Source organism: Mesitornis unicolor, unplaced genomic scaffold (assembly GCF_000695765.1).
Source record: "Mesitornis unicolor isolate BGI_N332 unplaced genomic scaffold, ASM69576v1 scaffold1718, whole genome shotgun sequence".
NCBI lineage: Eukaryota > Metazoa > Chordata > Aves > Mesitornithiformes > Mesitornithidae > Mesitornis > Mesitornis unicolor.
In genome coordinates, this window is record NW_010199566.1 from 34,315 (window position 1) to 60,770 (window position 26,456).

Below are 26,456 nucleotides of genomic sequence, written 5' to 3' on the forward strand. Positions count from 1 at the left end.
ACCTGTTCTCAGCTGTTCCTGCTGGGCTGGAAGTTCATCTTATGTGTTACTTAAAGTGACTGAATAATTTGCATCCTTGTTCTGCCTCTTAATGTACTAGAATGATAATTGCATTATTTAGTTCTGATGCTTTTTAAAAAATGTCTATTACAGCTTCTCTACAGCCATTTAGTAAGGCAATGAGCAGCCCTCGAAAAGCACAGAACATACCTTAACACTGTAAAAAGGAGAGAGAAATGTTGGCTATTGAAGTGGATTTCTGTTTTCATGTCATTATAAACAATATGGATAAAATAGTATGAAATTTCACAATTACCTTATACTGTTTTTGTGCCTTATTGCATTATTTGAGTGATGGTTAGATGTACTAGCAAAATGCTCGTGGAGAATGAGTCATATCTCCATTGTGTTCATCTGTGCATATATAACCAAAGTTCTTTAGAATAGAATATTACAGTTGGAAGGGAACTACAGTGATCGTCTACTCCAACTGCCTGACCACTTCAGGGCTGTCCAAAAGCTAAAGCATGTTAAGGGCATTGTGCAAATGCCTCTTAAACACTGTTGTTGGCCCCATTCAAATTTTAGGGGAGTTTTAATTTGGTTTTGTTTGTCTGTTTTTTTCTCTTCTGCTTCTAGACCCAGATGAAGTAATTTACGATGATGTGCCAAGAGAAAATTCAGACTCTGAACCAGGTTTGAGGTCTTTGTAACATAGCTCATGTTGAAAGAAATGTAATGTGGAACTATGTGCGTGTATACAGAATAGATATGTTCATTAAGTACCTAAAGTATATGTAAATGGAGGTAACACTATGTCAGTAATCAGCAGGCCTTACAAAGTTCAGAATTAAACAAACTCTTGAAAGACTATCTCAGCAGGTCTCCTACACCTCTCTTCTCAGAAGCTGAATTCTGCTTTATTCTGTAGATACTATCCGAGATGCTTGAGTACTCTCTGTTGAAGAATTACAGAGTTGGGTATTGTAGCTATAGTGATGTGAGGAAGGCTAGGTAGGTAGGTAGCAAAAGGGTGTTTTAAATAGTTTTAAAATGTATCATAATGCATCATCCTCATGGTTATAGAGACAACTGCTCTTTTCTTGAAAGTCCCCCCTGTTCAACACCTGTTAGATGGAAGAAGAGATTCAAAGTGGCTGTTTACCATCCTGACTGTGACTCTGCAGAAATGTTTTATTTCGGCTTTGAAGCAGTCCAACACCTGATGGTGTGACCATGTTTGGAAGGGGCGGACTAGATCTTAAAGTAGTTCCTGGAGCCAAGATTTTACCTTTACTAGGAATGGTGCAGCTAGGGCTCAAGAAGCTTGTTTCAATGAGTTCTCACTCAGATTTGTTTTGCTGTTTTTGGTTAAAGTGAAGACTGTGTTTAAATATTAGTTGTTACTAGCTGATCTTGTGTTTGAGTGGATCAGCTTATTAGGAACTCAGCATCTACTTGTCATGGCTCTGAGAGGGTGTATGTGTTTGATGCTGAAGTTGTTAATGATTCAAGAAAGCAATTAAGCTTTCTTGTGTGGAAATGACATTTATCTTTAAAGCTGTAACATTTTTATTTCTTATCCTTAGCAGTGTTTGAATACTGGATTCAATTCATGTTTTAAAATGTGCGTACAAAAGTCTGTATTGTTCTTTATAGTACATCCTGAATAAGATTTTTGGCATTAAAACAAACGTAAATTTCAGTATAGTTTTTTTATTTTGATTTAATTCTTGCAGAGGAAATGATTTATGATGATGTTGAAAATGGTGATGATGGTGGAAACAGCTCGCTGGAATATGGGTGGAGTTCAAGTGAGTTTGAAAGCTATGAAGAACAGAGTGATTCTGAGTGTAAAAATGGAATTCCCAGCTCGTTTTTGCGAGGCAACCATAAGAGACATGTATGTATCCCACAGTGCTGTGGAGTCATTGAGGTTATTCTGATTTCCAACACCTACCTTTATCACCTGTACTTTCCTTCTCAGTCCACTTTCAAATGCCAGCAGCATCTTTTTAAAGGAGATGTGGATCAGTGTGGGAGTGACAGTCCACAACAATAAGTAACAGGGGAAAATAAAATATGAAAATGTTAAACAGAAACTCCTTAAAAAAAAAAAAAAAAACCCAAAAAAACCCCAAAAAAACTCGAATAAAAGTGAAATGCAAAATGAGATAATTTTTGCTTGTGGACAGTTCCTCACCTTTTCTTCTTTTGCAGCTGCTGCATTAGTGTATGTGGTAAATGAGTGTAGAAAATAACGTCAAGAATAAATGGGCATAAGCCTGACAAGACTTGAAGTCTTGAAGCTTTGGGATTCTTCAGATGCTCAAAAAAACAACCCAAAATAAAAGGGTTTTGTGATCCAAGAGAAGTTTGTAGCATTTGTTAAGGAGAGAAGAGAGGTGGTGTGATTAAAATTACCTATCTGTGACACATCTCTGGTCTAGTATCTTTGGCTACATCTGTGCTGTGAAGACAGGAAGACACTGATGGCATGGGTTCCTGCCCTCGCTGCATCAATCTGATTGCATGTCCAGAGTCCCAGACTCTGTGCTCTTGCTACTTTGGCCCCTGTCTTTCTGCCCTCCTGTCTCTTCTGTGAGAGGAAAGTCTTGCCTGGGCCCTGGGCAGTCTGCTGCTGATGCTGCTGCTTCCCTGCTCTAAGTGCTTGGAGGGTGGGCTCATGGGATACAGTGGGGGCAGGCAGGGCCGAGCTCAGTGCCTGGAGTCACCGCAAAATCCTCAGGACCCCCAGTGTGTGCTGGCTATGGATGGACGCCCAAGAGCCACTTCATAGCTGTGCACCTTTATCTACCCCAGCACCCCATGGCTGGGGGTTGTAGAGGTCCAGGGTGTTCTTCCGTGAGACCTTTATTTTCATTTTGCAGGTTTGTTATCTTGATGAGAATAAAAGCCTCACTGCCTGCGTTTCCCTCCAGTAAACGTTATCTGTTCTCCCCTCATCTCCATCCTTACTCCCTGCTCTTCAGAAATCAAGGAGTGAGCAATTAACTGCAAGACTTGAGCCTACCCAAATCAGCACTTTGTAAGCAGAGTGCTCATCCTCTGGTTTTGTTTTGGTTTTGTCATGACTAGAACACATTTAAGCTATTGCAGCTGCTGCTTTTGGGGGAATTTTTCAACTAGACTGAAGAAAACTTGAGTCAGATTTATTTTTTTTTCTAAATACCTTTGGAAGAGACTAGGAAATCACTTTGCATGTAAGTGAGAAAGTTTTAACATGGCTGCTGGTTCTTTTTATTAATTTTTTCCTGCTATCTGTAGCTTCAGCTTTGGCCATTGTCATAGGAATCTGTTTACATATGTGCACAAAGCATGGTTTAATGCCATTTTTTAAACACTTTGCTCTGTCACAGGAAACTCTTTGCAGTGGGGTGAGAGTGTTGGTCCCAGGATCAGGCACAGAGTGTCTTGAGCAAGAGACCAAGGAGTGGTGGGAGGAGGGAGGCGTGTTCCAGGGTAGTGCCTTGCTGCTGGCTTTTCCAGGCATGTGATGAGATGTTTTTAGGACTGTCTTGAGAGGATGGGGATGAGGCACCTAGGGACACGTTAGCTGGTGGATGGCGATGTCAGAGAGGCTGCTGTACCTGAATGGGTTACTGAATGGGTCAGGAAACTAGGAAAGGGGTTTGGTGGAGAATGAAGAAAGACAGAAACTTTAGGATTGCTGAAATTTAAACAAACAAACCAACCGCCCCAACCAAACAAAGAAAAACTCCAACCAAACAAAACATAATAACCCAACTCTCCCTTCACTTGCACTCGAACACAAGCAGGAACCCCTCCAGTTTATACCTACTCTCTGTATTCATTCCTCGCATTAACTCTCATATATCCTTAGGTCTTGTGATGGATGTTACAGTATTTTTCCAGCACATCTCCTCCTATAGTCTTACAGAGCCTACCAAGGACTTGCCTTGCTGTCACGGCCCGCTTTAAAAGTGAGCTCTTTTATCCTGCCACGGCGACAAAGCGATACAAAATCACTCAGAAGGAGGATGTAAGCGATGTTTTTACTAGATAAGGTACATGCCTTGAAAAAAAACAACACTGGATTCAAACCTTTCAACAACCTGTGGGCGACGGAATACCGACAAGAAACCAAAATGACCCCAAAATTACTGGAACAGGGTGCAACTTAGCAACACTATATAACAATTTGACTAGCAGAACCAAGAGGACTTAGCTTAATACTGTAACCCAAAACTAAAACTGCCAGCTACAGCTTGCTGCAGCTGCACGTGTTAGAAAAAAGGAAAAGAAAACAAGAAAATGATAAAAAGGAGATCAGAGAAGTAGAAAAGGTGAGGGATAGTCACCACTTCCAAGGCCTCTGGTGTTAAGATGGCGGCTGGACAAGCAGTTTCTTTGTCTTGTCCAGGTTGGAAGATGGTGGGTGAATCACACAGTCTCAGGCTTAAGGGGGGCTATTTAAACTCTTCCCTCATGCCCCTTGCCTGTACCAGGTGGTAGGCCACACAGCAGGACATGACACGCCCCTCTCCTGGGTAGACCTGGACATGCTCTCCAGCACAGCCATTCCTACCACTGGGGGGTCGCTCATTGAGAATCATCTGCTTTGAGGCATTTAACTCACGCTGTGCCAGGCCAGGCCCATACACTTGCTTGTTATTTTTTATTTATTTTAAGACAGGACAGTTTTGGGGCTATTAAATATTTCTAGTCTGTGAACCAGATGCTGCTCTTAATTGCTGTAATGCCAGAATGACTTTGGAGGTAATCACATCCTGACACAGCCTAGTGGAGCTAAGTGCGGGGACCTGTCACTGCTTTCAGCTCAGTAGGCCTTCTCTTTCCTGATGCTTTCATCTCTTGCCAAATAACTTTGTTGACATCAAGCGAGGGTTTTTCCTTTGGAATTATAGGGCACATCATTTTTTTTTGTCTGGTTACAGTTTGGCTGCTTTTTTCTGGCTTTCTCAAAATGTTTAACAAATTAGTATTTCAGAGCATTTCTCTGGGATAGTTTCCATACCTTCCAAATAGAAATATTGATGTATGAGATGGTTACTCCTGTGGTCATACAATGAGGCTATGAAAAATGCATGCGGGAATTACTAACACTGTGCATCCTCCCATTAGTGTTTCCTTACCTGACTCGCTGACACTGTTGGTCTCCACCTTCTCAGGTGGCAGCAACCTCTGCAGGTTCTTCAGCCTTTGAGTATTCTTGCGATTCACTGTTTTGAAGGACAGTCAGAAGTACTCTTGCTAGGGTTTGTGCATGAACTAATGATGCTTGTGGCCAAAGCTGATGCATTGTTTTCATACAGTTTGTAAGAGATGTGCATAATATAGTTAATACACAGTTAGCTTAGCCTGAGTAACTTTGCATAGATGCCCATGTAGCAGAAAGGTGCCTGGCTGTGTTTCAGAAAGTTCAGCGATACACAGGAGTGATGGTCCATTTGTCAGGTTGGAGCTTTCCTAAATGATAATTTTCCCTTAGTTGTCTGTGTATCAGTAGGCAGAGCGGGCAGTGTGCATGATATACGTGAGTACTTGAGCATGAAGTTTGCACTGCAGGCTTTTTGAAAAGATTATGTCTTTTTATACACTAGCTTTCTCATGACCTAACGCGTTTAAAGGAGCATTATGAAAAAAAGATGAAAGATTTGATGGCAAACACTGTGGGAGCAGTAGAGATTCAGCAACTAAAGCAAAAACATGAGCTGAAGGTAGTGTAGTTGATTTTTGTAACTAGCTACGTTTAAATGATTGCTTTTCCAACACAACGTTGTCTTTTAATAATAACTTGAAAAAGCAGACAATAATTTGTATGAAATTAATTCTAAATGTGCTGGATTATTATGCAGTTTGTCTTAAAAGTACTTTGCCACGGACCTTTTCTCATGCTGATTTTTAATTGTAGCAGTTTCAGAAGATGATGGGGCATTGTCTGTCCCTGCTGACTGGTGCCCTTACCCCAGAGGGTGAGGCAGGCACACAGCCCCTGGCGCCTTGAGACCCGAGTGAGCTCCACAGGGCTGCTCTGACCCTGGCTCTCCAGCCATGCGGGATCAAGTTGCGGGAGTTGTATCTCACTGCTCCTCATTCTGAATGGAGCCAGGATGAAAAGGCTGGGTTTTTACTAAAAGCTTCGGCTCAAACCGAGAAATTGCCTGACTGCAGCAAGACAGCTTTGTGCTCTGATATCGCTGATAATGTCAGCACAGCCCTGACAGTAGTGGGGTTTTTTTGCCATGGTGGCATTTTGGGAAAGTGAAAGTATAAAGCAATGTTTTTAATAAACATTTCCTAGCAAAACAACACTTTTTTTTTTATGAATTATCTTTTTGCTGTAGTAGTGTACTGTATAATTATGCAATTCTTAATTAAATCAACTTATTTCTTCAATTAATGAAATTATTAGTTGTAACATTTTCTGCAAAACAGTGATTATATAACAATATCGTTATTATAGAACTGACTCTAGGGGATTTTCTGTGAGTCAGAAAGACTTTAACAGAGTTAACAGGACATTGGAAGATGGACAAGAACTCTGGCTGTTAAAGAGCTGTTCCTAGCATGTATTTGTTATACAATGTAAAGCTGAGCATTTGAGACTGTTTTGCATTCAGATATTGGATGCAGAAGGGTTCTTAAGCACTTCTGCTATTTTAGGCTTTCATACAACATTGCCATGAATTAAGTCCCCTTCTCCAGGTTTGATTTTATTAAGAAAAAGTACAGGTGGTCAGATCTGAGCTTTGATGGATCTGTGTACTTGCTATATATTCCTTTGACATTGGACTGTATTTGTAGCCTAAACTACTTGACAGTGTTCTTTTGAAAGATTTTGATCAAAAGTATTCTGCATGGTATGTTCAAATGTGTTGCTATTATTCACTGAACATGCAGACTGTATGTTTTATCTTACAGATGCAAAAGCTTATGAGAGCTGCTAGAGAAGGTACCAAAGATGGGCTCGAAAAAACAAAAGCAGCCGTGAAAAAAGGTCGTTGTTTCATTAGAACAAAATCTTTTATTTCTCAAGGTATGTGTCAATTATACTGTGTGTGTAACTATCTTTAGTAATTTCTGAGAAAGGAAGTGAATAGCCTAGAAGGTTTTTGTACCTGGGAGCTGAGTACTGGATGCATGAAATCAACTTTATGTCGATAAAGTATGGTATAATACTCCGTTCATATGACAGTATGGTCAATGCATCTTGAGTAGTTTTAGGTTTGGGGTGAGAAACCTGAGGACCAGAGGAAAGGGTCCACTTGAAAACAACAACAAAAAAATCCCACTAGTGTCATAGATGCTATCTAGGTATTGATATATAGGAGCATGAAAATTTTGTTCGTGTACTAAGTCTGTCCAGTTCCCTCCATTGAGTAACTCCGGAATATCAGGAAGAAGGTCTGCTGTTGCAGTACAGTTTTCAGTGGAGTGATGGTTGGCTATTTAAAAAGTTTGTCATGGTTGAGGAATAGCAAATGCTTTCCATGCTTATAAGTGGAAGTAGGGGAAGAGACTGTTCTGCTTTGTCACCATTTGGTGATTTTTGGTGAAAGCTGAGTTTGGACTGGGAAAACAGAAGGTGATCTAAAATAAAAAAGCTAAAAGTATTTGTTTTCTTTCTGTAATAAAGAACAAACGTCAGCCCTCTGTCACGAGCCTCAGCAGCAGCAGTCCACAGTTAATTTTTGCAAGAGGCAGGTGGTAGTAACTGAATACAAACTTACTTCTTCAGAATAAGTCTTGAGAGGTAGTGTGTCTTTCTACTCAAGTTTGTGCCCAAGTAATTGAATGGCTGTAACTTCATAGCTTATAAAACTACAATTTTAGAAAGCTAAAACCACAAGACTGGAACAACAGATTTTTAGTATGTGAGCTAACATAAAGCTGCATCTGATCTGTAAGGACACATCTTACAACCTTGTCATGGCCTCTAACTTCTTCTAAACTTACCTGATTCACAGACAGAAAATAGAAAGTTACTTGCACAAAATTGAGTGATCAAAAATGTGTCCTCAACTTCTTGCTGTTGCACAGGAGAAAATGTTCTGCCTCAGAGTGCACCTGGCATTCCTCCTGACATATCTAGAGATTAGGTAGCAGGCACAGGATATCTGTGGACAGTTGAATCCCTTAGCCACTTGCCAGATCGGCAGGGAGCTGGTGACAGATTTGTCGAATAAACCCATTAATTCCTCCCAGCCAAGAGATCTACTTCCCTTCCCTTTTTGTTCTAAGACACGGTTTCTCATACTCATCTTTCTTTATCTCTCCTTTGCTCCTGTCTGCTCGTTTCGCTGGCTGCATACTGCCACCTGTCACTGCATTTTGGTTGTGCAGTGCAGAACCCCTTACTCATTTCTGCTGACAGACAACATTTTGGTACATTTGGCTACTTATTTTTGTTCAGTTATGGAAGGACACACGGAATTTTTTAGTCTGGATCATATTATGGGTGTGTTTAATTTCTTCCCAAAGGTAACTTATTTAAAAACTGCTAGATTTGGAGCCGCAGTACTTTAATCCTAGTTGTCATGTCCTGCTTTCTGGACAACCGTTCTGCTTGCTGCAAAGAGGGAGCAGAGGGTCAAGCAAAATAGGCATAGACTGTCTCCTACTATGTGAATTTTAATTTTTGGGATAATTTGAAAGATGTTCTGTACTAGAACACCTATCAGTGATGGTATTTATGTGATTTCACAGGTGATATCAAACAAAATTCACAGCACTTCTGTAAGTGAAATAAGACCACTGTGTGATTACTGTGTTTGGATGATAGGATTTTTGCTCTTTTTTTTTTTTCCTTCTTTCAATCTATATGTTGTAAATGTTGACATTTTGTTTATTCAATTATTTGTAGACCATAGATCATCATGTCTGGAAGAAGAAGAGATAAATTTGTTTATCGATGTCGACTGTATGCATACAGAAGCAATTATGACTCCTATGCCTGAAGGATTATCACAGCAACAGGTAGTAAGCTTTTGGAAATACAGTTTTCTGCCTTGTTTTCCTCCCCTTCTGCGCCACATCAGTGGCTTCCAGGTGCCTTGCTCTTCACGCTTATTTGACGTTTAACATAAATTAAGTGGACATCAAATTCAGAACACCTCAGTTGAAGAAGGACAAGGAACTACTGGAAAGAGTCCGGCGTAGATCTGCTAAAATGATGAGGTGACTGGAGCATCTCCCATGTGAGGAAAGGCCAAGAGAGCTGGGTCTATTTAGTCTGGAGAAGAGGTGACTGAGGGGGGATCTCATTAATGCTTATAAATATCTAATGGGTGGGTGTCAGGAGAATGGGACCAGACTTTTCTCAGTTGTGCCCAGCAGCAGGACGAGGGGCAATGGTCACAAACTGGAGCATAGGAGGTTCAACTCAAACATAAGGAAAACCTTATTTACTGTGAGGTGACAGAGCACTGGAACAGGCTGCCCAGAGAGGTTGTGGAGTCTCCTTCACTGGAGACATTCAAAACCTGCCTGGACGTGTTCCTGTGTGACATAGTCTAGGTGATCCTGCTCTGGCAGGGGGATTGGACTAGATGATCTTCAGAGGTCCCTTCCAACCTCTACCATTCTGTCATTTTGTGTATAAGTAGCTTTTTGAAAATTGGTATATGTGCATATAGTTGCATCAATCTTGAATTCAGCCAGAGATGCAAAATGCTCTTTGACATTATAAATTATCTATAATAGTTGTATTATTTCACTACCTGTAGACTTAACCCAAATGTGATAGTTTTGAGTGAAAAAGAAAAGACTGTAAACATTTTTATTGAGTTGGAAGACATTGCTTTAGGTGCTCCAGGATTTCTATTTTAAATGTAGAGAATATCCTGTATGCCCTCTGAATCTTAAGCTTTCTCCTGAGTAAAAAAAAAACCCAACTTGTTCCAAATAAAGTCAAGCCTACAGAAGAGCGTATTTTGCTCTTTATCATGTTTTGCTCATTTTTGTTCTCCACCTCAAACTCTGTAGTCACTGTGGATACCACTTGTAAAAACACTGAAATCAGCATCGGTTAGAAATTTTGGCTGAAATTAAATCCTGTAGGTTCATGTTACTGTATTGTTATGACAGGAAATAACTATGTGAGAGTTTTTAGCTTCTTGTGGTGTCAAGTCATGAGTTGGTCAGTACCTTCAGAAATTGAGCGTAAAAAACAAATTAATGCACATTTGAGGAAAGTGGTATAAGCTTTTTTGTTTGCTTGGTGAGGTTTATTTTTCTAACGTGTTTAACAGCAAAAGAAGGGCTAAGAAAAATATGGGTCTGCTGCTTGATGGAGCAGGGCTCTAGTGACAAAGGACACTAAAAATGCAGCAGGCTGTGTGTGGGAGGGTGGTGCTGCTGGTCAGCGTGGCTTTGGGCTGAGGTTGACAGAAGAGCTTCAGTAGCTCAGCAGAGGCCACCAGAAGCCCTGGCTCTGGGACGGAGGAACCCTGTGCCAGGGCACAGGCCAGGGGCGGGCAGGGTGCCGAGCATCCCTACGCCTCCCTGCTGGAGAGGGTGGAGGTCACAAGCCCCTTCCAACCCCTGCTGCTCTGCTATGGGTGAGCTGACTTTATGGCTGTGCTTGCTTTAAACAGCAGGTGGCACGGCAGCTTATGTTTAAAACCTGATGCCTGTTTAAATAGCAGTCCTGCAGTCGAGACAGCTTTTGCTTTGTTTTTATACTGGGACCTGAATTCTTAATAGCAAGTTGTTCATATTTGTATTATGCCAAAATTTATACATTTAAAATTAAAAGACAATTTTCAAAAGTAAAGGTTGTAATTGCAACAGTCAGCAAATAAAATAGATATGGATACAATAACTGTTGTGGTCTTTAAAGAATTAATTTTAGAGTAATAGGAAATGTAGTTACTTGTGAAAAGTACAGTATTACTTTATTGCACTTCCAGTATTGAAATTGCTTTGTGTTTCTTGTGTTTTATTAATATGAGAATTTTATCATCAATATTCCCAACCATGATGAACGTGTTACCTGATTAGAGCTTCAGGCAAAACTTTGTTTCTTAACAGGTTGTGAGAAGGTATATTTTGGGCTCTGTAGTTGACAGTGAGAAGAATTATGTGGATGCTCTCAAAAGAATCCTGGAGGTACCTTAATATCCTTTAATTTTGTAATTTGGAAACTTGAAAAATAGTCAAATCATTAAAGAAACTGTAGTATAACTCACACAGTTTTTGCTACAGATGCTTCATGCCAAATGTTTAGATATTTTGTGTGTGGATACTGTTACATAAGTTGTTTTATTCTGCTTGTACAAGACTGATTTTTGTTTGTTTGTTTACATCTATTTATGGTGCTTTTTTCCCCCTACAGCAATATGAGAAGCCCCTTTCAGATATGGAACCAAAATTATTGAGTGAAAGAAAACTCAAAATGGTCTTCTATCGAATTAAGGAAATTCTTCAGTGCCATTCAATGTTTCAAATTGCGCTGGCGAGTCGTGTATCTGAGTGGGACTCTGTTGAAATGATTGGTGATGTCTTTGTTGCTTCAGTAAGCAAATGCATCTGAACAGATAATCTGGTTTTATTTTAGCCTTGTTATTCCATCTCTCTGTCTCTCTGTCTATCTTGACTATTTATTTCCATATTCTCCAATGCCTTGTGGCAACTGCCAGGGTATGTATGTACCATCCTGGTAAGGAAACTGACACCAACACGTGTTCAGCTTGGTTGGCAGATGTGAAAGGGTTGTGGGCAAAGTTTTCAGGCTTTCATCGCACTTTCAGACACTTAAGTAAACAGTTTCTTTTTCTGAGGAGGCAGAGAGTCACAAAGCCACCAAAATTAAGTTGAGACTGAGGCTCAGCATCTCTTAAAAAGTAGGTAGTCATATGTAGTATGTTGGGAGTAGAAAAAACAGTATTTGGTGCCCTGAATTCCTGGATTTGGACTGAACCTTGGGCACAGGTAAAGAGTATTTGTAACACACTGTCTCATCGTTAATGGAAGCCCATCCAGTAAAGGATTCAACTAGCTATTGCTTTAAGTTAGAGAAGACGTGGCCTTGCTTGATAGAAATATGTTGTCCCCACCATGAGTGTGTGGACAGAAAAGGCTGCCTATTTACTGATTTGAGTACTTTGTTTTGTTGCTGGCCAGCTGCTGGAAATGACCACATTTTCATGCCTGCTGTAAGAGAGCCGAGACCTGCACGTCCAAGTGCTTTGACCCTGTTTCAGTCAAAAAGAAGTGTTTACTACAGATTTTCTGTTTAAAGTCTTGTTTTGACTGAAGCAAGTTGGGTAGCATTAATGAGACCAGCTCTGCAGTAGAGGGAGATAAAATTACTAAGGAGGCAGTAGGCAGTGATGTTACCCTTCACATGGCTGTTTGCAGGCTATATAATCTGACCACTTTCCTGGTAAACCCTTACCAGCTGAAGATGGGGCATGAAGGCACTGGGACTTTGCTGGTTCACCAAATCTGGAAGATAGGCAGCAATGAGATGATCGGGGGGATCCCAGCAGCTGCTTTGAATTTCAGTGCATGCCCTTTGATTGCATATAGTCCCCAGGCTCTGCCATAGTGTTGTAGCCAAGATGAAGCTGTTTCTATAAATTTACATTTTTTTAATTAAGAGCTGTTACATCTTTAGGCTTCCAACCTGTCTTGTACAGAAAGGTTATTTCTGTAGATGCAGCACTAGACTAAGCAAAGCCTTTAGCTCTGAGCAAGGCAAATCCTTAACGGTCAGAGATTTAGACAGTTATGTTTTCGGGAATCTTTTGTATTTATAGTTAAGGTTTACCCTTTTATGTTTTCAGTTTTCTAAATCTATGGTATTGGATGCATACAGCGAATATGTAAACAACTTCAGTACAGCAGTAGGGATTCTCAAGAAAATTTGTGCCACCAAACCTGCCTTTTTAGACTTCTTAAAGGTGAGTTCATTCAATCTTAAAATGGCTGGGCATATGATACAAATAAGACAGTATAAATTATTATAAATTAAGATAGGAGGAAATTTGTCTGCTGATACTCTATATTGTGTGACTGTTTTAAGGACTTTGGTTTTATGTTTTATGGGTTTGGCACAAAAAATCCCCAGAGAATTTGCCTCCACTACTGTAGTTTCAGAATAATCACATTATGGTAGATCTAGGCTGTATTTTGAAGTGCAGAGTGGTTTTGCTGTTGTTCAGATTAGTTTATTGGTGTTTGTGTGACTGTACTTGGCAAACATTGGGATTCCTTCATAGAAGGTGAGCTTCAAATAACAGTTCACATCTAAGGGCTTTTCTTATTTGAGATTTATTTTACTTCTGACTTCTTTATTGCATTGTTCAGAGTGGTTTAACTACATTTCCACTCCAAAACAACTTCCTAGTGTTTTGAAAATCATGTTTCCAATTCGAGGTTGAAATGGAAGATTTTTATACAGAATGCACACTAACTTGATGAATATAGTGCTTCTGATGACGTGCATTGAGAGCCTGGTACACGCAGTAGAAATGTGGCGAATCCCTAGGGGTGATACTTTACAGAGGGTACACAAAATCCATTGCAAGGCTTTTAGGCTGTCTGAGGCACTGCTGAGAGCCTGGAAGCTCTGCTTGTCCCATTCCCCAAGAGTCCTGGATTGAGTTGTGCCTCTCAGAGCTGTCACCCTGTCAGGTCTGCTGCAAGGGTCCACCAAACACTGAAACTGGGTGTCCTAGGTAAACTAAATCATGAAGGTGTTAGGTTGCTTAGAGGAGGGTGGCAGGAGGGCTGACTCCTTATCTGTCTTCAGATCTTAAAAATAACTAACAACTTTTTGGGCTGCAGCCACTACAGAAGATTATATTCTGGAAGCCTTAAGCACCGCAAAGATCAAACTCTAGTAAGCATGTAGTCACTTCAAACCTCTCACGCTCTTAAAAGCCTGTTGTTCCAATAGAGGCATAACTTACACCTCTCATCGCTGCTTGTCATTGCCAGCACTGGTACTGCTCAGAGCTGGGGACTCGCAGTCGAACTCTGAGGGCAAAAGGCATTTCTGTACCTTCTTTTTTTTTTGTTTGCCCACCAGCAGCGAAGACTAGAATCTTCACTGCTGCTGTCTGAGGTGGGGGGGAAATGTTTGTGGAGATAAGTAAAGAAACAAATTGTTGTGAAGCTGATAGTTGTAGCCATAAATAGCAATTTAAGTACAACACCAGTTTAATACTGTTTGGGTTTGCTTTGTTCTTAATATTGAGTATTTCCTCTACTTGTTTTGGATTAGCTGTGATTCTGGCTAAAATATTTCCAAATGCTGAAATGTCTTATACAAACAGGGCTTTTATGTACGTGCAAATGAAATATGTCTGGTTTTATCTGCCAGTCGCGATAACCAAAATAATGGGTTCTTATATTTTTCTTTCCAAACATAAATCAATGTTCTTTCCCTTAGTTTCTCTTAATAAAGAAAATTAAAATATCTTTTTGTTTGCATAGCATTGAGATTATGATGTTTTCCTTAATTTCCTCTTAAAAACACATGAGCAGCTACAGATTTATAGTCTCTTAGTTTCAAGAAACAGAGCAGCAATAATAAATTACAGACTGTAAATCAACAGATCATTTACATTTTTCAAATTTAAGATCTTGAACAAGTACATTCCCTCTGTTGTGCTTGAAGTTAAGCAGATGTTCCAGTACACTGGTTATGTAAAATGCATGAATGTGCAGTAGGTGCTGCATTGCTGGTGTGGCTTTATCCCAGCTGTATTTCAGTTCAGTGACATGCCATCATTTTAATAGTTATTTTTTTGAAAGATTAATATTTTTAAATGGAATCTTTACCACTGTTGCAATTTATGTAAATGGCATGGAAGAATGTTCAGGAAATGTTTTCCTTTCATTCCGTAACTGATGGAAATACGCTAAGGGTAGTGAACAGTGTGGCTTTCTTGCATTGCAGCAGTGCCAGGAGTCAAGCCCCGATCGAATTACACTCTATGGTTTAATGATGAAACCTATCCAGCGCTTTCCACAGTTCATTCTACTACTGCAGGTAAATAATGTTTGCCAAAGGGATGCTCTTGTTGTGTTCTTATGTGATTTGCTTGTGAGATTCTGTGGTAGCTTATTTTACACTTATTTTCAAGTTCATTTGCTGTACTTTCTTCCTGTAAATAAGCAGTATATGACCTCATTCAGTGTCATTTTTAAGGACTATTAAGGTATTCAGGAAAATAAGTGATGTGCTGTCTGAATATTCATTAGGTGTTCATCGGTCTTGTTCTGTAGTAGTTCAAGGGTAAAGAATGTAGCAATAACATTACATCCTGTAATCTTTTGAACTGGACTTTGAAGTTAAATCTGATTTTTAATTATTTTTTGTTTGTTTTTATCACTTCTCCTCAGGATATGTTGAAGAACACTAATAGAGGACATCCCGACAGGTTGCCTCTACAGATGGCTCTTACAGAACTCGAAACACTGGCAGAGAAGTTAAATGAAAGGAAAAGGGATGCAGATCAGCGCTGTGAGATAAAACAAATAGCAAAAGCAATGAATGAACGTTATCTGAACAAGGTTAGGAAGCAGGACTGTGTCATGGAAAAGTTAGTTATTAGTTTCTGGGCCTTGAGCAGTCTTTGGAACAGACACTACAAATGGTTAAAGGAATTCAAGACACAGAAGGTGCTTTTTAAGAGGTGGTAGAGGTTTCCTTTTGTTAGTCTATATAAACTGTAAAATCTTGTATGATCTGCACCAGGAGAACAAACTGAGATAGACCTGAATAGTCACTCCAAGTCATGTAGGGCCCTGTGTGCCTTGAGACTTAATAGTTTTGGAAAAATAACAGGCGGTGAAGGAGGTGGGTATGTAGGAAATGGGTGAGTGACAGACTGTTTTGTTCTCTTGGCCGCTGCAGAGGTGTATTTGACCTGGGAGGAATCAGTTCATGCTTGCACACAGTGCTGATCCTCAGCCTTGAAGGCAAATGACATCTTTGTACGTGTCACCTTGGCAGTCTGTGGCGCTCAGCCAGCCACACTGCTCAGGAGCTCCATGAGCCCAGGTGGACAAAGCAGGCAGGAGTGCTCATCCTCCTCCCACCCTGACCTCTCCCTTGGGCTGGCTGCAACCATGCATAGCACTTAAATGGGCTGTGAAAGGAGGAGTGAGGGAAGGAAATAACAGAAATTTTGGAAGCTGTGACTTTTTTCATTAGGGGACCTTTACCAGTGAGGAAGACTTTCCGAGCAATTACATTCCACATTAAGACTGAAAACCCCTGCAAAGCCACATTGCTGGCAGCAGAAGTTACTGTTTCTCTAAATTAAATGCAAATCAGTACAGAGGCTTAATTCACTTTGGAAATCTACGTGTGAACACTTTTACTAGGTTGATAAGTGATAACCTATTGTATTTTCTTTTTGGTTTTTGCAGCAGATGTTAGATGTACCATATATAATGAACAATGTTGATTGTTTTTAAAATCTAGCTACTCAGCAGTGGAAACAGATACCTCATACGGACTGATGATATGGTTGAGACCGTTTACAATGACAAAGGAGAAATTATCAAAACCAAAGAACGACGACTTTTCATGTTAAATGATGTGCTGATGTGTGCTACAGTAAACATTCGGTAAGGTTTGATTTATATTTTTAAAATTCTTATCTAAGCTTCAACTGGAATAATTTTTTTTAATACTGTTTTTACCATGTGTAATGATTTCTAGCAGTAGTCATAATAAATGGATAACTAGCTTTCTTGCAGTCTTCTAAATTGACTGCTAATATTTGGAAACTCAGGTGAACTTGTAAGAAAATTGTCAGTTGGAGATTACAGTCACAAATGCTCTTTAGTGTCCAGTTGTTGCTGTGTATTAATCTTTAGCAGAATGCAGGCATGCCAAGGTAAGATTTTTTTTTGTCTTCCTTAAATTCAGCCTTTCACACAGACAAATCTGTAACTTGACACAAGTTGCAAATCTGAAAAAAAAACCACAACAAAGAACAATAAAGCAAAACCAAAAAACCCCAAATGAAAAACCCCACAAAACACAAAGCTAATGCATATAGACAGAAAAAACTTGGAACTTGCTAACGAAGTTCCAGCTGTGGAAGGGCTTTTATCTCTGAGACCAGACATTGAAGGATTAAAGCTGAGATGCTTTGAGGAAAGCATTTTTTCATAGTGTCTTCTGTATTTTAGTTGGCTGTAATTTAATAACCTGTTACTGTACCTCTGTGTATGCCAAGGTCACACTCACATTCAAGTGTTGCTTGAATCATTAACTGCTTTATATGAGGGTACATTCTGACAGCCTAAATGTGGACTATTAAAATCGCCCAAGAGATGAGTATAATATGAGCTGATATTGTAGTTTATTACTGAAGTATGAATGCAGTATGTATTTTTGTAATCATATGAATGCTGGGTCTCGGTGAGTGAGAAGCACCATGTAACTGCACTTCAGAAAATGAACAAGCTTGTGTCTTTTATCCTGTGATTCTTTTCCTTTACAAATTCTTCATTTCTTTGGTAACACCTGGATATTTCCTTATGGGTGTTTGCAAGAAAATTGTTTTTAGCCATTTATATTTTATCTTCTTCTGTAACATCATTGTCTTGGATTTTCTGTGTTTGTCCTTGAAGTGGCAGTGTGCAGCCTGTTTTCATATCCTGTGTGAAAAGTTCATGCTTATGCTGGGTTCCTTATTAAGTCAACAGTTCTGGTTATCACAGCACTGTTGTTCCCATGGGCATTAACTGGTTCTGAGCAAACTCCTTTGGGATGGTAATTGAATGCACATGTGTTGCGGGGATTTACTAATTATGAAAAAGTTCAGTTATGGTTTTCTCTAGCAGTTAAGGTTTGCTTTCCAACCCGCTTATTTATATAACAATGGGGTTTTGGAATATCTGAATGTCCAGAAGCTTTTGTTCAAAATAAGCATATTCTATAGAATGTACGCTTGCCTGTTCAGCTTGTGCAGGATGAGCTTTATTTCTGCTCACTTTAGCTGTACAGAAGTTAGGCATCTTACCTAAGCCAGGCTTCTGTCAGAGCAGTGGTTTTCAAGGTGCACATCTGCACATTTACCCTGGAGCTGCGGACTTCTTCAGCAGAATTACACCTACATGTATCTGTGCAGTACATACCAGCTGACTTTTCTTAACCGGCCTTTTTCCAGTCTTTACAGAAACAATAAGATATCACTGGAGCCAGGGGACCATTAGTTCCAGACCAGTTTTCTATGGCTGGAAAAAGATGTATTTCTACAGAGTACATGACCCTCAGAAGGTCCTTATTCACATGTAGTCTACATGACCAGCTTGAACTGGAGACCTAACTTTTAAGTAGCAGGAGCTGGATGGAGTGGATGCTATCCCTACTGACTCAACAGCTGTGTCCTGCCTAGCCTTGTTTTCTTTCTTCTGAACTAGAACAAGAGTTTATAAATATTTACTTAAGCTGTGGCACTTGTGGTTTTAGTTCACACTTGCTTCCTCACTGGAACAAAAGTATAATTGTGTTGTGAATAGGTAGCTGACTAGCTGAATGTCAGTGTTTAGGCACTGTTCTCAATAAATACATTTTGCTAATATCTCCCAAACATTTAACTTCTCTTTTTCAGTCATGCTTTCTGTGAAGTAAACCTGTTTTGTTCACTTTAACATCTCTCTTGTCCTTTGTAAGAAGTATTTGTTATATGCACTTGAATGGGAGTAAGAGAATGAAGAAAACAAAGGAGAAGAAGTATTAGTGCCATTCCTATTCTGAGTGAGCTTCTTCAGTTTGCTCTTTCCTCTGAAGTGCCTGTTGTGATACACACTTAGGTTAGCAGCAGCAGCTCATGTGGGATTGCTCTCGGAAGCCACAGCAGTTGCAAAGTGTTGTGGTTTAGGGCTGGGCTGGCCTGGCCACTAAGTCCTGATCAGATGCTCTCTGTTAACTCCTTTCCCGTCCCCAGAAGGGAAGAGAAAAGAGAATAAGAGAGAGAGACTATTTTGGAAAATAAAGCTAACAGGTTTAATAAAACCATAATACTAATACTACAGGATAATAATGTAAGTAGGAAAATAATGGAATATATACAGATATGTACAAATATATATATACAAAACTAATATAAAATCCTCCCCTCACCCTTCTCTAATGATGAATACATCACCAGAGGCTCTGCGGAGCAGGGCACTAGAAAAATCCCAGTCTAAACTCAGCAGGAGGTGGGAGCAGGATGCAGGAACACACGAATCAGGATCAGAAACGGATGAACTAGCAGGGCTCTGCTTGGACTTTGGCCATTGAAGGGGTCGAGACGGAAGGAAGGGTCCAAGATGGAAGGGCTCCAAGATTGAAGGGTCAAGACCCTCATGGTCTCTCAGCTTTATCCTGAGTATGACGTATGTGGGATGGAATACCTAGTTGGTCAGTTTTGGGTCCGCTCCTCCCTGTAGGTGCAGTTATGGCACCCATGGTGAGACAGTGGCCTTGTCATTATCACTTGTAGAAGTACACACTGGAAAAACATGCTGCTAGTTTCAGCAAGTTCAGCCACTTAGAAGAGACTGAGCTGAAAAGCAAAGTCACTAAATAGAAAATTAGTTCTATTTTGCTCAAACCAGGACACAAAGGTCTGCTGTGAAGAACATCATGGGCTGTGGGACTCAGCAGAAATGTTGGCGTGTCAGCCTTTGAGAGGTTATGTTGCCTGTCCTGCTGCCAGTAGTCAGTCAAAGGCCCCATCATCCATACTTCCCTAAATGTCACAGTTGCTGCTTTTGAGCACTCTTTCAAGTACTGTCCTGAAAGACAGCACGATCCAAAAGAATTAGGAAAAAAAATCATCCTAAACACTTGTATAAGGATGTCAAAATGCACATTGATCTTAAAAGATGGTAATTTATGTTTTGTTATAGAAATGTAGGGACTGTTGTTGGCAGTCCTGTGCTGTTTGTAAACAAGATTATCTGCACCTGCATAGCTGCTCTTTGCACACTCAGAAAAGATCAGTCATGAAAGTCAGCCTGATGCATGTACTAGTTTAAAGTTGTGTATTGTACTCAGATTCATAAGCAGCAGATTTTAGAAGCTAAAATAATAAGCGGGATGCCATGTAACATAGTGCTTGTCACAGCAATAATTTGTGCATCTTCCAGCTCTTCCTACGAAAGCAGTGGCAATGTGACAACAGGCCAGAGGTATTTATTGAAGTGGAGCGTACCGCTGGGACAAGTGGAAGTCATAGAGTACGGCAGCAGTGAGGGCCAAGGAGACAACTGCAGGTTTCCACCCCAACACTCTGCTGAAAATGTCGTCATTAATTCTAAGCCAAGTAAGTGACAGGAGTTATGGACTTTTACAGACTTTCTTGTTTAAATCCTTGTTTGAATTTCAATGGTCTTCTGAAAACTGAGAGCATTTTGTGCATGAAGACTTCTGTAACCTGAACAGTAATATAACCTATTCCTTTGGAAACTGGGAATCTGTGTAGTGCTAGCCAGTCTCCTGCCTTGCAACATGAATTACGTGTGTTTGTCCCACTTAAGTTTTGTGCATGAATGCATAAAGAGTTTTAAAGCATGAATGTGTGTAGCATGCAACAAGCTGATTTTGGTGGTGTCTGACAGCTGTCCCATGGTAACTGGTCATGTATATGTTCTTTACCCCATAGTTAAAGCAAGGAAGTGTCCCTCAATTAAAATGAGAGCAACCCCGTTGCTGTGGAGTAAGAGCCTAGGCATAAGTGGTTACTGCAGGGTAGCGGCTACTTCTCTCAAGGTCATAGTATCCCACCCTTCAAACATAATAACAAGTGCTTCAGGAAAAACCTTCCATTTTAATTTTAATTCAAGTTTTTGAAACAATATGCCAGTAGGTGATTTCCTCCTAGCCGTTCTCTAAAAACAGCCTCAAGCTTTGAAGTTTGCAAGTTCTTTCTGCACTCATTAATCCCTCCTACAGGCCTGCCAACTACCCTCAAGAGATGCATGAATTTCAAGACTTGACTTGGTAGCTAGCCTTTCATATATAATGAGGTTTTTTTATAACCTGTGTTTTGCCTAAATACTGTATTTTGAAGTGCATTTAATATATCGAGATTGTGATCCCTGTTAATGGACTATAATGCACATGGGTTTCAGTGCTAGCTCTGGGCATTATTTCACACTACATTTATTTAAAATTGCCACCCTTGGCCTCATGAATTTTCCCCCAGTTTTGCTGTAAGGAGACATGAATGTTATACTTCAGAACAGTCTGAGGTGCAGCTGCAGCATTTGATACCCCCTATATTCTCTTAGATGGTTATTGTCAGGTCTTCTTGCTTCTCTCTTTGTAAATAGCCACAGAAAATGTTTATAGGTACTTATGTCTCAATTTCAAAGATGACTCATTCTTGTAACTCCTCTTAAGCATTAATGGGCTATTTAGGCAATGAGATTATAACTTACCAGCTGCTGTATGCATGACTGTGAGAGGAGTGTATGTAACGGAGTCCTTCTCGTAGGTGAATGTGGGAGGAACAGCTTGTTGAATATTCCTCCTGCACCTGTGCATCAGCTTCACAGAGGATTTGACCAAATCCTTGCCAGTCAGCAAGTTCACATGGAAGTGGAGCATGAGGGGAGAAAGGAAAACCATCACAGTGATGTAGAACCTACTTGAACCTTTTGGCTTTGAGGTTTCTCAGTTTCATGACGTTTGGTGACAATATCACAAAAAATGAAATTACTTTGTACATAATTTGTAGTCTCAATCTTCAGGTTAGATGGTAGTCAGTACCTAAAAGATGAGCTGAAATAATTGTTCTGTTGGTGAGCTCTGATCATTGTATTCAGTCTTCTCCTAATAAAATGGATCAAATGTAACAATTAAAAAGAATGTGAATTACATTGGTTATACAAATGAATAAAACTCTCAGCTTTAATCAAACATTTCTGCCAAATGATCCAACAAAATAGAATATAATCAGTCATGAAATAGGAAGAGTGTAGCCTTGCTGTTTGCAGTACTGTGGTGTGTGCACAAACTGTTGCTCTGGATACAGGCTTGTCTGAATTGGCCTCTATAGACAAGTTTGAATACACACATAATTGTGTTATTCTGTAGAGCTGCCCACTTAGTTCAGTCTTCTTGGCTGCTAAAGATTACAGAATCTCAGCCAGTACGGCCTTTGTAGGACTGGTAAGACTTTCTGTAATGGTTCACTGTTGCCTGTTAATTTGCAGCCACCAAGGTGCTGCGTTTTATAGTTGATGATGACACAGTCTGTATCATGGTAGTATCACATCATTGGTGAGACTGTTGGGTGTTTACCACAAATTACAAAGCACTGTGAGTGAAATATAGTCATTCTCTGCCTGAAACTGCATGACTTTGCAGTTGTCATAAAGTTTATGTTATGTTCCCCTCTGTTTTCAAAGTGTACCAAGGAACTGCTGTGGTGAAATCCCAGTGGCCTCATAGTATATGGTTTTAATAACATCTAATGATCTAGAACAATTTGGGATGCTGCAGGCAAAATTCTGCTTCTATGATGTGGATATATGCCTCAGACCTTATTTTCAGCTCTCATTTCCAGTTCGCTGAAACAAAATAATGATGATTCTGTGTAAAAGCATTAAGTAGTAGGAGGGGATCACCTCTTCTGTTTCTCGAGGACTGAGGAAAGTTGGTTTGTCTCTGCAGCACACCAGGTTAAGTACTTGACCCCTGTAAGGTTGATACTCTTACATTACTGCTCTGATTAGCAAGGATTCTTGATGGATTCTGGTTGTGTCCTTGTGAGGATTACCGGTTATTAGTTACATTTTGCTTTTCATGACACTTTTTTATACACCAAATTCCTTTTTATGAGGAGTCAGCTGTCATAGGCATATCTCACTATTTATTACAGGCTAAATGCAATTGGTGCTTTCAGCTTTCTATGAAACTGCAAGAAAGGATAGTAGAGTTTAAAGATGCAAACTTTACTTTGGGTGCTACAGAGAAATTAATAGAGGAATTTAAATTCATCTCGTACAGGCTGTAATATGCAACTGCTGAAAGGTTTTATGAGTACTTATAAATCAAAGGCATGCTTTAGTACTGTACAAAGGTAGAAAGCAAGGGCTGTGTGTACTTGGTTATCACTTGGCAAAATCATTAATTTGCAGTTTTCTATCCAGGTCTGCTTTGGTACAAGTCTTTTGTCTCTGAATTCTAGGGAACACTTTTTGGGATTGTTCATGTCTTTTTTAAGCCCTGTGTCTTTTGACAGGAGAAACTGCATGGCCTGAGGGTGTAGAGGGGAAAGCGGGAAATTTTTCCTAGTGTGTGTTCTACTACACAGCACCTGTCCTTGATGTGCCTTTTGCTTTAATCCTGTTGTTCTCCCCTAGCACCAAAGGTAGACTATGAGTTCTTTTGGTTATGAACAAGGAGAAGGACTGAAGTCTCAGCTCTTTGGCAGAGCCCTTTACTTGTATGGTTTTAGTGTTATTTCCTAATGGAGTGAAATTGTAACTTGTGTTTGCTTCCTTTAGTGGTATTTAAAGCAGAAAACATTTCCCATTCTCAGTCTTAAGAAAACCATAGCGTCTTTATTGGGTTGCATTTGTCTGAGCAAATCAGGCAAAGTCCTGTTGCATGTACTGGAGTTCGTCTTGCTTGAAAGTCTGTGAGTATGAGTCTCTGGCATCCCAACTGGACAGTTCCTGTGCAAGTATTTATCTTAATTCAGTGAGGCCAAGAGGGCATTAAGATGTGTTCATGTTCTTCTGTAGAACCACTTCCAGAAAGATGCAATATAAAGTTCTTCCCTAGTAAGTCCACATACTGTTTCTGGTAGGCTGTTGCTGTCCTCTTCTGCCCAGCTGGTCCATGTGCAGAAGCGCAGACTCATTCATAGTACTGAAAAGTTGAATTAATACAGGAAAAGAGGAATATTTTTGGCATGAACAGAAAGTTGTATACTCTTGGTTTTGATTTCCTTGTGCTGGAAGAATTGTGTTGTGTAATGGAATTCAGTAAGAGGTATTTGAAGCATGTTTTAGGTGATTATGGGAGCATTTGACTTGTTTTTATGGGGACATATGAAAACTGCTGTGCTAAGTGGAAGAAGCAAGAACTGTGATTCAAGACCCAAAAAGAACTCGGCAAAAGTGTAATGTAATATGGGGGTGACCCTGGTTATAAATGGTTGAAAAGCTCAAAGATCACTTAGGTGTGCCACAGGTAAATTGGTATCTTTGATAATCATGTTATCTCATGGAAGAATTGAAAGAGTAATTGGTGACTATTCAAGTTCTAGGTTATTGCTGACATTTTCTTTGTGAATTTTCTGTCTTTCTTTGTTATTTTAGATGCTTATGACATCTAAAGCAATTAACGCATGTGTTCTGATGTTATCTTTTTTGCTATTATATGCTGCTTCATACTGAATAACCCTTAGTAGTTGAAGGGATTTATCTGCTGGGTATTTCCTTGGTTTTTGGTTTATTAGAGAATTTTATTTTCTCATTAGCTGTTGAGAAAGTTTACTGCATAGCTATATCCTAGTGAATTATGTTCATTCAGTCAAAAAGGATAAGAAGCTGAATTGAATTTATGGAAGGAGGGTGTCAAGAAAGTTAAAAGGTACCTGTACTCTTCTGATTAAAAAAAAAAAGAGGATGGGTGAAGTAGCAATGAATACACCTCTGTCTTTCCAAAAAATTTAAAAAGAATGGTCAAAGGCAAATTTATAACTTCTCATCAAAATGTATTATGTTCCCCTTTAGAAGAATCAGAAGTTGACCTTTACTTGCAAATCAGCCATCTTTACACAGAGTCACTGAAAATACATGCCTTTCACTGCGCCTTAGAGGAGAACAGGATCAAAAGTCAAACACACCAGTCAGACTTTCATATTCTTAGATCCTTGGCACGTGTAATTGAGTTTGCAGCACTTCCCCCAAAATGCTGATGGCTCATGAAATGTGGTTTCCGTGCTGAGATGAGTGCCTGTTTGGTGGGACAGCGACCACCCTTAGTTGTCTGTTCTCTGGTTCCCAAGAATGAAAAGGGTTGAGCTGTAGAAGTTTTTCACAGTGTTTTTATTTAAGACCTGACTATAGAGACTCTGTAGAAGCAAAGGGAGAGGGCTAAGCATCCTGCCATTTCTGGGGGGAAAACCAGTGCTTGTCAGCAGTGTTCTGCTGCTGATCATGTTGATTAGGAGCCATACACAGCAAAGGCTATTTCTTAAGCGAAGAACTGTTTAATTTGAGCCATATGGCTAAAGGCTGGAAGAGAAAATAAGCAAGACCCATCTGTACTATGTATCATGCAGTGATGAGCATAGGAGATAACAGTAAAATGAAAAAACAATTGAGCACGTTTATGTCTATGGCTGCGTTTTAATATTATTTTTGATTTAACAAGTTTACAGCTCAACTGAGATCAAACCTCAGCCCTGCTAAACCACGGCTTCTCTCATTTCCTGGTCAGGTTTCCAGGGATACATTTGAGATCCATTTCCACTTGTCTGTGGTTTTGATCAGAGATTTTTGCTTATTGTCACAAGTGGTAGTGACATGACGCTGAAGTGCAGGCATGATTCTTCTCTTCTGAGTTTCCTTTTGCTTGATGCAGTCACTTCGTGTAGGTCTCTTGAGTGTTTCCAGGGAAACGGGTAGGGATGGTGGATGGGCTACAGTGCATACTTGTGTTTTTGTCAACGTCTTGCTCAGTGGAAGGACAGCTCTTCTCAAAACCAGAAATAGTGCTGCTGTGATAGGCACTGCTATTAAAGCTGGGTTTCTTGCTGGTTTGTCTAAAGAGAAATACAGAATTTGGGAAGGAAAAAAAAAAAGTCACCTTTATCACTTTAAGGCTGGGCAATTGTAATACAATGTCTGGAGTAAGCAAGGCTAAACTTAAAAAGGTCGTATCAGCTCTAGTGTTTGTGATACGGTTTTAAAAATAATTATGTGCCATGGATTACTAGGTGAACTAACTTTAATAACTGTGAAATATGTATCGAGATATTATTTATGTAATAATGTAAATCTTACTTTAAAACTATTGAAAATAGTACTGTACACTAAAGGAGATTTAATAAGTTCATAAATGTAAACTATCTTAGATATGTGCAAACAAAAAAACAGAGATTTTAAATAATTCTAACTCCAAATAGCCTGTTCAGCTGAACAAACCGAGTGACATTAAATAGTTCACTTGTTAAGCGGATATATGTTTCTAGCTGGTGGATTAGGTGTAGAATAAATTAGGTGCTACATGTTTGTCTCACCCACTTAGGATGAGATTCTTCTCTTTGCTTTGCCTCTGATCTGTACCTGCGATCAGTACGTAGTCCAGGAAGACACCTGAGTGTTGTCCTGGATAGTGTGATGCTGTGGGGTCCGTGTTTGTCAGCGTATTGGGGCTCTGGTGTTTTTTCCTCCTGTTCCTGACTGCTTTTGATTCCTTTCTTCTCTCTGGCAGACCACAGCTGCTTCTGTCAGCAGGAGTTGGTAGC

General features: G+C 39.8%; 1 protein-coding gene across 1 annotated transcript in view; it reads left to right on the top strand.

Moving 5' to 3' along the window:
• Positions 1-26,456, top strand: part of ARHGEF10 (Rho guanine nucleotide exchange factor (GEF) 10) — a gene marked incomplete at its 3' end in the record, with an annotated part of 65,747 nt that overhangs the window by 20,268 nt on the left and 19,023 nt on the right. Inside the window, exons 6-17 of the mRNA XM_010189473.1 lie at positions 640-696; positions 1,740-1,903; positions 5,607-5,723; positions 6,928-7,042; positions 8,870-8,982; positions 11,038-11,115; positions 11,342-11,521; positions 12,795-12,911; positions 14,915-15,007; positions 15,361-15,531; positions 16,448-16,593; positions 20,116-20,291. Coding sequence (XP_010187775.1) covers positions 640-696; positions 1,740-1,903; positions 5,607-5,723; positions 6,928-7,042; positions 8,870-8,982; positions 11,038-11,115; positions 11,342-11,521; positions 12,795-12,911; positions 14,915-15,007; positions 15,361-15,531; positions 16,448-16,593; positions 20,116-20,291 — 1,527 coding nt within the window. The remainder of the gene's footprint in view (positions 1-639; positions 697-1,739; positions 1,904-5,606; positions 5,724-6,927; positions 7,043-8,869; positions 8,983-11,037; positions 11,116-11,341; positions 11,522-12,794; positions 12,912-14,914; positions 15,008-15,360; positions 15,532-16,447; positions 16,594-20,115; positions 20,292-26,456) is intronic.